Here is a 14623-nt window from a genome sequence, read left to right as displayed (position 1 = left end):
AGCATCATTATCCGGAGGAACAACAACCACATCAACATATTCGTTGTTTTCATCAATCAGTCCTTCAAAATTATAATTATTTATAATGAGCAACACTTCATTCGTTGTAATGCCTTTGAACACTGCATCATAATTGCTTGCATTTGTTCTATTTTATTGTGTTACACTGCATAAAATAAATTTCAACCACCAACACCAGTGCTAGAACCGAATACTATTATTGCATGGCTTTTATTACAGCTGTGTCAGCAGATGATACCATTTCAATACTATTATTGCATGGCTTTTATTACAGCTGTGTCAGCAGATGACACCATTTCATCCCAGCTCAAAAAATAGATTGATTGTCTTTACATTTGCTAAACAACAATGTAAGCCCAAGCAGACTCAACAGACACTAAGTAGTAATTGATAAACATAGAATAATATAAAAAGTAATGTGCTGCAATTGTGACCTCATTTTAAAATATAAGAAAAATCCCATTGTTTGTGTGTTCACTAATAGAAAAATTACAATAATTATTATCAATAATGTAAGTTTATAATATAATATTGGAATTAAATATAAGTTACCTTTTTATTAGTAATAAAATGAAAACCAATAGAGTCTAAAAACAGATCACTGGGAGATAATGGGTTAAAAAGGTTGAGAGGGCAGAGCAGGAGCCAGGCCAGACCACTGATCAAAGGCACACATGAGCCCCCTGGGTAGGAGCAGGCAACAGGGCACCCCTCCAATCCCTTAACCCTTTAACTGCTCTGGACGTGTTAACGCATGCCTTCGTACCTGTGTCCCTGTGTGCTCTGAACATATTTACATGTGCCACCAGTCCTTCTACCTGGTACTCTGAACGTTTTTATGCGCACCGCCTTAGTGGCACCTGTGTGTTCCTGACCTAGGGAAAGCCATTAGCGCAGTTACCAGGAGTAGGCGGCCTCAACGGTGCGCACTCGACCCTGCTTGATGGATGCACGGCTGCAGCAGCCAAAGGGTTAAATGGCCAAAAAGGATAATGTGCCCCATGTCATAGAGAAGAGTAGAAACCACTTTCACAGGTGAAACATATCAGCCATTTTGGCATTGTCTGCTAGCATCTTGGGTAGCATGTCATCAAGTTTAAGGTGACCAAATTAGGGTAGTCCAATAGGATGTGGGACACTGTCAGAAGGGCTCCACACCACGTTGGAGGATGTGACTGTGGATCAGCTAAGTGGGGCCAATGCGAAACTGACAAAGAACAGATTTCCTCTGATAAGGAGAGAGGAAGATTACCACATGGGCACGAAGGGAAGACCAGGTTTTTCTCATTGAACCTCCACCTTTTCTGATGTACTAATTGGTTCAGTTCCTTTCTTTATCATCTCAATCTATATTTATCATTTTTCTTCCTACTTAAGAAAATGTATCTGTAGTTTTGAAAGCCAGAATTTTAGTACATGTTTTCTGAAAAACAAGTTATAATTTCAATGTTGCCTGATGAGTAACAGTATTTTGCTTTACTTGTCATTATTTGCACTACCTGCCAAAAAGTCTGTTATTATTTTCTATAATCTTTCTGGGAAAGGCCTCAGAAAACAACAGTATGCCATACACGTGTGAGAGATACAACTGTTCATCCCAAGTAACATAGTTACGAATTTTGCCGTTTTCCATGGGTCCCTCTACAATTTTGTTTCTATAGCATGTGGTATACCATTGTATCATTTTATTTTGTTCAGGTTGAGTAAATGAGAATATGTCTTCAAACAAGCTGAAATAAGAAAACTGGAAGAAATTTACAAAAGGAGTTATGGGGGTAGTTCTAAACATAGTTAAATGTCTTGTTCAAATTGCCTGCACTTTAAGCTTCAATTCTTCTTGTAAACTACCTTTAACATTGTGATTGAATTATTATTTGTAATTGTCCAATAAGACAAAGTGTAAATCTGGTCAATCATACATTCTCACAGTATTTTTTAACTGAAAACAAATTACCAAGAACCATTTCAATACAGCTCTATATCATGGGAGTCACCAGCACTTAATTGTTGGCCGGGGAGGGCAGGGGAGGGGAGTATGTAATCAATAAATAGGGTATAGATCACAGTGCAGTCTAAACAAGAAATCCCCTTCAACAAGTTGAAAAAATTACGACCTACAACCACTTATTGGAGCATTCTGGATACCTCGTACCATATTTTGTAATGGCACTTAAAATTCCTAAAGCATGCCAATTTAAGCCTGGATAAAACCTATTTTGCAATTACCCAGTACAAAAACGTTATGATATTAACATTTAAATTTATCGACAGTATGTGTACGATTATTATGTATTATGTCCTTAACAGCTGTGGAAAGTATATGAAATTGAATAGTTTTTCAAAATAATTCAGCTCTATTTGTGTTGGAAAAGTAAATAAATAGGCTAATACATACATTTAGTTTATTTTTCAGACACTAAAAATAATTTAGAAACATGAATAGGAAATTTCAGAAACTAGGGATGTAAATGTAAGCAGTTAAAAAGTCAGAAACAGTAATTAAATACGGTATCAGGAGCATAAGCTATAACAATCTTACACAGGTCATCCTATAGTGACCTAAATATGTTTCTTCTGTTATGAAAATTGAGTAAAGTGGCTTACATTTTGCAATAAATATTTATGAATCGCCATTCGTTTGTCTTAAAAAAGGAACAATATTTATGTAAGAAGGAAAACAATCAATCATTGATAAAATTATTTAATTGGATAGATAAAAAATCTACTCACCTAGCAGTGGCAGAAGACACACATAAAAGACTGTTATGATTGGCAAGATTTAGGAGCCAGTGGCTCCTTCTTCAGGCAGAAGGGCTGAATTCTTTCCTTCTCATCCCGTATGGTAAGTCTCCTCTGACCCGCAGTTCTGGGTGACTTTCCCAAAATCTGCCCCTTTTCTTAATCTCTCCAGTCCTTTTCCTTCACCCTTCTTTCTTCCTTCCCCTTCAACCCTTCTGCCTGAAGAAGGAGCCTTTGGCTCCGAAAGCTTGCCAATCACAACAGTCTTGTATGTGTGTGTTCTGCTGTTGCTGCTTGGTGATTAGATTTTTTATCTGGACAATATTTATGGATGAACTGCCTTGAACACTCTTCATATAAATTCCTCTTGACACATCACTGTTGTTGTTGTTGTTGTTGTGGTCTTCAGTCCTGAGACTGGTTTGATGCAGCTCTCCATGCTACTCTATCCTGTGCAAGCTTTTTCATCTCCCAGTACCTACTGCAACCTACATCCTTCTGAATCTGCTTAGTGTATTCATCTCTTGGTCTCCCTCTACGATTTTTACCCTCCATGCTGCCCTCCAATACTAAATTGGTGATCCCTTGATGCCTCAGAACATGTCCTACCAACCGATCCCTTCTTCTGGTCAAGTTGTGCCACAAACTTCTCTTCTCCCCAATCCTATTCAATACTTCCTCATTAGTTATGTGATCTACCCATCTAATCTTCAGCATTCTTCTGTAGCACCACATTTCGAAAGCTTCTACTCTCTTTTTGTCCAAACTATTTATCGTCCATGTTTCACTTCCATACATGGCTACACTCCATACGAATACTTTCAGAAATGACTTCCTCACACTTAAATCAATACTGGATGTTAACAAATTTCTCTTCTTCAGAAACGCTTTCCTTGCCATTGCCAGCCTACATTTTATATCCTCTCTACTTCGACCATCATCAGTTATTTTGCTCCCCAAATAGCAAAACTCCTTTACTACTTTAAGTGTCTCATTTCCTAATCTAATTCCCTCAGCATCACCCGACTTAATTAGACTACATTCCATTATCCTTGTTTTGCTTTTGTTGATGTTCATCTTATATCCTCCTTTCAAGACACTGTCCATTCCATTCAACTGCTCTTCCAAGTCCTTTGCTGTCTCTGACAGAATTACAATGTCATCGGCGAACCTCAAAGTTTTTATTTCTTCTCCATGAATTTTAATACCCACTCCTAATTTTTCTTTTGTTTCCTTTACTGCTTGCTCAATATACAGATTGAACAACATCGGGGAGAGGCTACAACCCTGTCTTACTCCCTTCCCAACCACTGCTTCCCTTTCATGTCCCTCGACTCTTATAACTGCCATCTGGTTCTGTACAAATTGTAAATAGCCTTTCGCTCCCTGTATTTTACCCCTGCCACCTTCAGAATTTGAAAGAGAGTATTCCAGTCAACATTGTCAAAAGCTTTCTCTAAGTCTACAAATGCTAGAAACGTAGTTTTGCCTTTCCTTAATCTTTCTTCTAAGATAAGTCGTAAGGTCAGTATTGCCTCACGTATTCCAGTGTTTCTACGGAATCCAAACTGATCTTCCCCGAGGTTGGCTTCTACTAGTTTTTCCATTCGTCTGTAAAGAATTCGTGTTAGTATTTTGCAGCTGTGACTTATTAAGCTGATAGTTCGGTAATTTTCACATCTGTCAACACCTGCTTTCTTTGGGATTGGAATTATTATATTCTTCTTGAAGTCTGAGGGTATTTCGCCTGTTTCATACATCTTGCTCACCAGATGGTAGAGTTTTGTCAGGACTGGCTCTCCCACGGCCGTCAGTAGTTCCAATGGAATCAGGTCTTTCAGTGCTCTGTCAAACTCTTCACGCAGTATCATATCTCCCATTTCATCTTCATCTACATCCTCTTCCATTTCCATAATATTGTCCTCAAGTACATCGCCCTTGTATAGACCCTCTATATACTCCTTCCACCTTTCTGCTTTCCCTTCTTTGCTTAGAACTGGGTTTCCATCTGAGCTCTTGATATTCATACAAGTCGTTCTCTTATCTCCAAAGGTCTCTTTAATTTTCCTGTAGGCGGTATCTATCTTACCCCTAGTGAGATAGGCCTCTACATCCTTACATTTGTCCTCTAGCCATCCCTGCTTAGCCATTTTGCATTTCCTGTCGATCTCATTTTTGAGACGTTTGTATTCCTTTTTGCCTGTTTCACTTACTGCATTTTTATATTTTCTCCTTTCATCAATTAAATTCAGTATTTCTTCTGTTACCCAAGGATTTCTACTAGCCCTCGTCTTTTTACCTACTTGATCCTCTGCTGCCTTCACTACTTCATCCCTCAAAGCTACCCATTCTTCTTCTACTGTATTTATTTCCCCCATTCCTGTCAATTGCTCCCTTATGCTCTCCCTGAATCTCTGTACAACCTCTGGTTCTTTCAGTTTATCCAGGTCCCATCTCCTTAAATTCCCACCTTTTTGCAGTTTCTTCAGTTTTAATCTACAGGTCATAACCAATAGATTGTGGTCAGAGTCCACATCTGCCCCTGGAAATGTCTTACAATTTAGAACCTGGTTCCTAAATCTCTGTCTTACCATTATATAATCTATCTGATACCTTTTAGTATCTCCAGGGTTCTTCCATGTATACAACCTTCTTTCATGATTCTTAAACCAAGTGTTAGTTATGATTATGTTGTGCTCTGTGCAAAATTCTACAAGGCGGCTTCCTCTTTCATTTCTGTCCCCCAATCCATATTCACCTACTATGTTTCCTTCTCTCCCTTTTCCTACACTCGAATTCCAGTCACCCATGACTATTAAATTTTCGTCTCCCTTCACAATCTGAATAATTTCTTTTATTTCATCATACATTTCTTCAATTTCTTCGTCATCTGCAGAGCTAGTTGGCATATAAACTTGTACTACTGTAGTAGGTGTGGGCTTCGTATCTATCTTGGCCACAATAATGCATTCACTATGTTGTTTGTAGTAGCTTACCCGCATTCCTATTTTCCTATTCATTATTAAACCTACTCCTGCATTACCCCTATTTGATTTTGTGTTTATAACCCTGTAGTCACCTGACCAGAAGTCTTGTTCCTCCTGCCACCGAACTTCACTAATTCCCACTATATCTAACTTCAACCTATCCATTTCCCTTTTTAAATTTTCTAACCTACCTGCCCGATTAAGGGATCTGACATTCCACGCTCTGATCCGTAGAACGCCAGTTTTCTTTCTCCTGATAACGACATCCTCTTGAGTAGTCCCCGCCCGGAGATCCGAATGGGGGACTATTTTACCTCCGGAATATTTTACCCAAGAGGACGCCATCATCATGTAATCATACAGTAAAGCTGCATGCCCTCGGGAAAAATTACGGCTGTAGTTTCCCCTTGCTTTCAGCCATTCGCAGTACCAGCACAGCAAGGCCGTTTTGGTTATTGTTACAAGGCCAGATCAGTCAATCATCCAGACTGTTGCCCTTGCAACTACTGAAAAGGCTGCTGCCCCTCTTCAGGAACCACACGTTTGTCTGGCCTCTCAACAGATACCCCTCCGTTGTGGTTGCACCTACGGTACGGCTATCTGTATCGCTGAGGCACCCAAGCCTCCCCACCAACGGCAAGGTCCATGGTTCATGGGGGGGGGGGGGGGGGGGGGGGGGGGGGACACATCACTGACTAACTTTATTATTATACCAACACAGGACTGGAACTGATTGTCACATAGTATTTGAATGTTAACCATCCAGCCCGTGGCCTCCCCTCCTACTCACTTACAGCAAAACCACACATATTCATGCTAATCCACCCCACTCCTTCATCACTCAGAGACATACCAACACAATTCATTAAAACTGGGAATATTGTCTTTTTAGTTAATAATATAAGTAGCTTTGCTTCACTGGTGTGTTAGTAAACCGTGCAAACCATTAATTCTTACTGCAAAGAGATTTTGGTATGTGTAGTTAATTAAGCTTAGATATAGTCATGCAGTGGTGTCATTTTTTGTCAACAAAGACTCAAAAAATTGAAATTGCTTTTCAAAAAATATTGGGGGGGGGGGGGGGGGAAGGGGGGGACATGTCACCCCCACTTGATAATGATTGTTGTGTATGGTAAACAGTGATGTATATTACTATGTAAGTTCAGACAGTAAGTGTACTGCAACCATAACGGGATAACGGGCAGTGGTTTTTTTCATCACTGGGTGGTAGAGGGGATCCCCTGACCAGAGGGAGCATCGCAAAAACATGGTAGAACATACACTTACATTGCAGTGTCCAGTTGCGTCAAATATGACAGTAAGAAATCCCAACAGGTTTGAATCAGGTGCTGTGATCTGCTTCCTCCTCATGGAAGGAGTAACACCTATAAAAAATTTTTCAGTAATCAGAATCATTCACTGTGAAGGTGCTATGAACAAAACAACTGTGTTTAATTGGTGTAGGGAGTTTAGTCAAGACAGAATAAATGTTCATGACAAACAGAATAGTGGATACCTTCCATTTTGACTGACGAATTGGTGCAAAAAATCAAGGAAACTATTCATGATTGACAGCTGACAGTGAATGAAATTTCTGCGATGTTTCCTCAACTCTACAGAGTTAGTTTTTGCAAGACACTCACAGAAATGTTAGGGTACCAGAAACTGTGCAAGATGAGTACCAAAATGCTGACATAGCAGATCAAGAAAAACAAGGTCAGTAGCACCCATAAGTTTCTTCACCAACTTGAATTGGAAGGTGAGGCTTTTCTGAGCTCTATTGTGATTGATGATGAAATGTGGGTAGATCATTACACATATGAGTCAAAAAGACAGTCTGCACAGAGGCATCACACCAATTCCTCGTGCCAAAAAATTCAAAATCACCATTTCAGGAGAGGAAATCATGGCCTCATTGTTTTGAGATAGAAAAGACATCATTTTGATTGAATTTCTGCCTCATAAGGAGACCATCAATGCAAAACAATATTGTGAACACCTAAAAAAAACTCAAGGTTTGTTCAAAACAAAAGGGGAATGCCAATGAGAGGAATGTGCTTGTAGGACAACACCTGTCCTCATACAGTCTTAGCCACCAAAGTGCTTCTGGACTCATTTGGTTAGGATGTTTAGAACCACCCATTGTAGCCCACTGATTGGTCCCCTGTGAAGGCGCAGAAGAGTGGAATAAAAATTCTCAACTGATGAGCAGGTTTAGAAAGAGGTTCTTAAGTGAGGGAAGGAGTTGGCAGGTGAGATCTTTGAGGGCATGAAGAAGTGTATGCCATGGTTGACCACATGCATTGAATGGGTTGGCAATTATGTGGAAAAAGTGTCATGAACATACTGTAATTTTTTCAAATACACTTTTTCTTACTTTCTGAACAAGCCACGTATTGTATGATGATGACAATGATTATGAAGAAAATAAAAACTGAATGTGTAAGCTTTCACTGAAGTGTATTTTTCTTACCTCTTTGTAGAAGTGTACTTCATTTCTGTAGAATTGTGCCAATCCAAATGGTTGTTTATGGCAAATATTAGAAGGTAGAGCTTTAATAACAACTGCTACAGAATGTGCTTCAGAGCCATTATGTGATGTGCCTTGAATTCGTATTCTTCTAATGTCACTTGTGTAGCACTCTCCCTTATCATCTAATGGAGACAATGTGTAACCCGTGAGTGCTACATCTGACTGCCCACTCACATCTTTCAATATATCAGTAAGAATGTGTTCTTTGAACATGGCTGAAATTTTCAGTAACTCTGCTTCTGTTCCAGTGACTTCAGACATTGTTTTGTGTTTAACTGCAGCAGCTGTAATTAAAAGCAACTTCATGTTATTTTGAGCCAGCAACATATCTATTACATTCTTTAGGTCTTTTGCAAATATAATGAATGACTGCAAATTACCTCCTTATTTTCAACTAATTATGTTCATGTACGGTATATTAAAGTTTTTATTTATCTCTTTTACATCCTTTCCCACATATGTACATGTTTTAGTGTAAAATACATGAAAGTGGGAGGATCAAAGACTTTTGAAAGAGGGACCTGCAGGCATCTGTTTGTGGTGCACAATACATTGCTCTTAAAGCTCTTTTTTGTGCCAATGAGATGACTGAGCTAGCAGTTGTGCTACCATACTGTAGAATGCTGTAGAACTGGGCTAGATATGCAATTCGAACAGTGTGGAAACTTGTTTTGTGTGCCAGTAAACATAGGCTATAGCACACTTCCTTCAGTGCCACATTTTTTTCCCTTATGTGTGTGCCATTTAAAATACTGTTGAAGTCATAAGCCTAGAAATTTTGTTTCCAGTGTGGGTGCAATTCCACTGCAGTTTATTGTCACAGAGGAGTTGGAGTCTTCCCCTCAATAAACAGAAGTTTAGAAAAGTTGTTTTGGCTGTATGTATTATTAGCTTATTTCCTTCAAATCTATTTTATTTGGGTTGTAGCTTAACTTATGTTTACTTGTAGTTGTTGTGCAGTTTTCCCATAAGAAAGTTGCTAGTGTCACCTACAAAGATGGTATTTATTTGTGATTCAGTGCTTAGATCTAGTTTTTTTTTTTTTTTTTTTTGTGCAGAAGAAAGGTATAGGCACAAAAGTGGATCCTTGAGGGACTCCTCTTTTCATTATTCCTACATCTGGGGCTATCAGTTAGTTCAAGTGTTTGCTTCTGATTTGTTAAGGATGAGGAGAACTGTATTAAAGCAATGCCTCTAATGCTGCACTTTTGGTGGTTTCCGTGCACGATTTTATGCTTCAAGATGCGAAAAGCTTCGCTTACGTTAGATCTAAGAAAATACCAGCCACATTTTGTTTTTCGTCCATTGCTTCTAGAGCATTTTATAAAAAATTATAGATGTCACCAGTCATAGATTTATTTTTCTGAAAACCATATTGGGCATTAGTGAGGATTTTGTTCTTTTCCAGAAATTTTCATTAATCTGTTATTCGTGAATCTTTCAGTGATTTTTGCAAAACTTGATAGTAAAGAGACTGGTGTACCTGTAGTTTTCTAAATTTTCTTTGGCACCTTTTTATGAATATTGATCAGTTTGGCAATTTTTAAGACAGTCAGGAAAGGTTCCTTATTGAATAGTATGAGTTGATAATATCTGCAAGGGGGTGTTGCAATGTTAATAATACATTCCTTAATGGTGAAGTCTGAAACACCATCAACTCCTGAGGGCATTTTTTGAAGGTTTTTAATTGTGTATGTTTCATTTAGTGTCATTTCATCCAACAGACTGTGTGGAAGCAAAAAATTTACTTTGTTCTGGTGATTGTTTGGGCTATTGATTATCAGATTTTATTGTACTGTTTGCATAGTACTGCCTGATGAGATTTGCAATCTGTTGGGGGTCAGTAATTCTTGTCACAGGTCACGCTGATATTTTCCTTTTTACTATTTCATTCCTGCTTTATTACTTTCCACATTGATTTGCTTTTATTTTATAATTCTAATATAAATTTATCATTAGCCATTGTTTGTGTTTGATGTATGACTTGTCCATATATCTCAATCTACAATCTAAGAAAAAGGGGAAGAAAATGTACCATGAAGGAGTTATGCAAATTAGTCACAAATTGGTATTCATACAGGTACTGACCAAACAACTGGCAAGGATAGTAATTAGAGGACATGTCGATACAGGGCACAAAGTCTTCACAAATTTCATTCTTTGTACTTATATCTAAAAACAAAGATGATGTGACTTACCAAATGAAAGTGCCGGCAGGTCGACAGACACACAAACGAACACAAACATACACACAAAATTCAAGCTTTCGCAACAAACTGTTGCCTCATCAGGAAAGAGGGAAGGAGAGGGAAAGACGAAAGGATGTGGGTTTTAAGGGAGAGGGTAAGGAGTCATTCCAATCCCGGGAGCGGAAAGACTTACCTTAGGGGGAAAAAAGGACGGGTATACACTCGCACTCACACACATATCCATCCACACATATACAGACAGTAACTATGCCTTGCAGACAGAAGCATGAACAATATTCACATATCTCAGAATTTGGGAGAGGATGAGTAGTTGGCCTCAATGAAGTTGGAGTAATCGGTAAATCACTTGATATTTGAATAGCAGCAGTGCCACCATTTGACGATGTTGGCAAAAATGGGTGATCCATGACCTAAGACATCGGCAAGAAGAAAGCAGTCGACCTAGAGACGACAGAATGTGAAGACAGAAATTATCAGAGAGGCACTCAGAGCCCTGGATTCATTATTATCATCAATCTGATGTGCAACTGGTGCTTCATTTAGCACAAAGATCATTAACTGGTGGCTCACAGAAAGGGGGCTGCATCGTGGTACCCCTTGCACTGACTACCATTGAACTTCTCTGTACACCAAAAAGCCAGTTTGTGGTGCTGTTGGGCAAATTCAGCCTGGAATCTCATTGAATAGAGCAGAACTGTATTCAGTGATGAGTCCTGCTTTGAATTAAGCCCCAGTGACCAGTGAAGAAGTGTCTGGAGTTGGCCCAGATGGTGGCAGGAACTAAGCTGAGTGATGACTGTTATACGATTCAACAACCAGGATTGATACATGAAATGTATTTACAGTTGGGAATATGGACAACCATCTGCTGTGTAATGGAATGAAAATAATGAAATTTTGTGTCAGACCATGACTCAGACCCAGATTCCCCGCTTATCAATAGGTGTTGCCTTATCATTAGGCTATGCGGGCACGACTCACAGCCTGACCCAAACTTTCGTATGTTATCAACCATGTGTCTACAGCACAGGTGCAGCAATATCATATTTACCTGCCAAGGGCAAGTGACATTTGATTAAAATGTCTCCCTTGTACAGGAATATATGTAATGAGTGCAGGTTGTAGACACATGATTGATAACTTATAGAAGCTTGGGTCTGGCCATGAGTCATGTTTGAAGGTAAACCCTCACAATAATTGGCAAATCCATGTTCAAGTTTCGATCCAGCACAAATTTTCATTGTCACCATTTCATTACGCAGCTGGTGGTTGCCCATATTTTCAACTGCAAATACATTTCATGTATTTCATGAAGGCTGCAGTGCCTGTTCCTTCAGATATGCAGCAAGATAATGCCTTCCTGCACCTAGCAAGAATTTCCACTGCTTGTGTTTGTGCTTGCCGAATTCTACCTTGGCCAGTAAGGTCACTGAATCTCTCCCCAGTTCAGAACGTTTGGAGCATTATGGGCATGACCCTCTAACAGCTCAGGATTTTTGATGATCTACTGTGCTAACTGGACAGAATTTTACACAGTATCCCTCAGGAGGACATTCAACAACTCTGCCAATCAGTGCCAAACTGAATAACTGCTTGCATAAGAACCAGGGGTAGGTCAACGCATTATTAACTTGCTCAATTTGTGAAGTTCTTTCTTTTTAATAAATGGCCCTGTTTTTCTGAAATTGTAATCATTTGTTTGTCTGTATATGTGCATCATATCTACATTCACTATGTGACCAAAAGTATCCGGACACCTGGCTGAAAGCAAGTTACAAGTTCATGGCGCCCTCCATCGGTAATAGTGGAATTCAATATAGTGTTGGCCCACCCTTAGCCATGATGAGAGCTTCCACTCTCGCACACATACGTTCAATCAGGTGCTGGAAGGTTTCTTGGGGAATGGCAGCCCATTATTCACATAGTGCTGCACTGAGGAGGGGTATCGATTTTGGTCGGTGAGGCCTGGCATGAAGTCGGCATTCCGAAACATCCCAAAGGTGTTCTGTAGGATTCATGTCAGGACTCTGTGCAGGCCAGTCCATTACAGGAATGTTATTGTCGTGGAACCACTCCACAACAGGCCTTGCATTATGAACAGCTGCTCGACCATGTTGAAAGATGCAGTCGCCAACCCCAAATTGCTCTTCAACAGTGGGAAGCAAGAAGGTGCTTAAAACGTCAATGTAGGCCTGTGCAGTGATAGTGCCATGCAAAACAACAAGGGGTGCAAGCCCCCTCCATGAAAAACAGGACCACACCTTAACACCACCACCTCTGAATTTTACTGTTGGCACTACACACGCTGGCAGATGGTGTTCACCGGGCGTTCGCCATACCCACACCCTGCCATTGAATTGACACATTGTGTGCCGTGATTTGTCACTCCACACAACGTTTTTCCACTGTTCAGTCGTCCAATGTTTACACTCCTTACACCAAGCGACGCGTTGTTTGGCATTTACCGGCATGATGTGTGGCTTTGAGCAGCTGCTCGACCATGAAATCCAAGTTTTCTCACCTCCCACCTAACTGTCATAGCACTTGCAGTCGATCCTGATGCAGTTTGGAATTCCTGTGTGATGGTCTGGATAGATGTCTGCCTATTACACATTAGGACCCTCTTCAATTGTCAGCAGCCTCTGTAAGCCAACAGACGAGGTCGGCCTGTACACTTTTGTGCTGTACATGTCCCTTCAAGTTTCCACTTCACTATCACATCTGAAACAGTGGACCTAGGGATGTTAAGGAGTATGGAAGTCTCACCTACAAACATATGACACAAGTGACACCCAATCATCTGACCACGTCTTAAGTCCTTGAGTTCCAAACAGTGCCCCATTCTGATCTATCACAATTTCTAATGACTACTGAAGTCGCTGATATGGAGTAGCTGGCAGCACAGTGCACCTAATATGAAAAACTTATGTTTTTGTGGATGTCCAGATGCTTTTGATCACATAGTGTGTATGTGCATCTTATCTACAGATTTCCATCCCATTCGAATAATTCCTTCATGGTGCATCAGTTTTTTAGAGTTTACTTTGTAATATAACTTAAGGAACTTTTTCTGTAATTGAGAAAGTCCCTTTTTGTGTTGCTCAATATTTTTATGCCTCTTGTTACCCATATCTTTGCTTTTAGATTTGTGTTTTCACCTCTGTGTCTCAGAATTTCAGCTTATTAACATTACATAATTATTAACTTGGTGAACATCTGATAAACTGTGACCTGCAAACATCAGACATTCTTCTTTTCACTCCCCCCTTCGAATTACTACACAGGGTGTGTAAAATGGATGATGAAAGATGAGGCCATAACTATTTGGAGAAAAGTGCAACATCATCAGATCCACCAAGTTTACAATAAGAGTTTTACATTCGATACAAGTTATATCTTTCTCTCAACAAATCGGAGGTCTATACCATCTACAGTTATATGTTGCACACATGACAATCACTGCTACCACACTGTACTGTGAACATCATGCACAGTGGAGCTCCATGTAGATAATGGCAAACATGCATATCTCCATCAAAATTGATGAATAAGAGACATGGCTCTTAAGATAAACTGATCTTCCTCCATTTCTGAAACATTTTATTGCTTGCTCTTTGCATTAAGTGAATTGCTGTTGGTAATGGGCTTACAGCAAACGTAGTGGGCGTACATTCCATGTAGGTTTCTTTGGTGGATTATAGAGAGTTTTAAGGGAGTGAGTAGGGTATGGGGGTAGGGAGGTGGTGGCAGCAAAGCAAACTGAGGTGTGAAAGGTGGATTGTAGCCAACATCAGAGTGTTATGCTTATCAGGTGTATGCCATTTGACTGTCAAGTGGCAGCTATGGGTGCCCATAAAATCATTGTAATAATTATGCTGCCAAACATCTTTTAATGCCATGAAATAGCATTACAAAGTGACTATAGACTTAATTTTGTGTCACTTTCTAAGTCATTTATACATCCAGTTTTGCGCAACACCTTAACATCCATGGCCAGAAACAGTTGCACCTACAGCTTGCCAAAAGTTCTGCTAAAACCTGTTACTGCTCTGTTAATTCAAATTTCTGATTGTATCCATTGAAACCTTGCAAATCCATATGATTATATTATAGAGCAAAGTAATCTTTCTTTG

At 39.6% G+C, this 14623-nt stretch overlaps 1 protein-coding gene across 1 annotated transcript in view; it reads right to left on the bottom strand.

The window, feature by feature from the left end:
- The window catches only part of LOC126484648 (uncharacterized), a 53879-nt gene that overhangs the window by 33369 nt on the left and 5887 nt on the right, over positions 1 to 14623 (bottom strand). Inside the window, exon 2 of the mRNA XM_050108238.1 lies at positions 8221 to 8564. Within this exon, the coding sequence (XP_049964195.1) occupies positions 8221 to 8541 (321 nt within the window). The 5' untranslated portion in view covers positions 8542 to 8564. The remainder of the gene's footprint in view (positions 1 to 8220; positions 8565 to 14623) is intronic.

This window comes from Schistocerca serialis, chromosome 6, assembly GCF_023864345.2.
Source record: "Schistocerca serialis cubense isolate TAMUIC-IGC-003099 chromosome 6, iqSchSeri2.2, whole genome shotgun sequence".
In the NCBI taxonomy this organism is placed as follows: Eukaryota; Metazoa; Arthropoda; class Insecta; order Orthoptera; family Acrididae; genus Schistocerca; species Schistocerca serialis.
The sequence above is the reverse complement of the archived record's forward strand: the minus strand, read 5'-3'. Positions and strand labels throughout refer to the sequence as shown.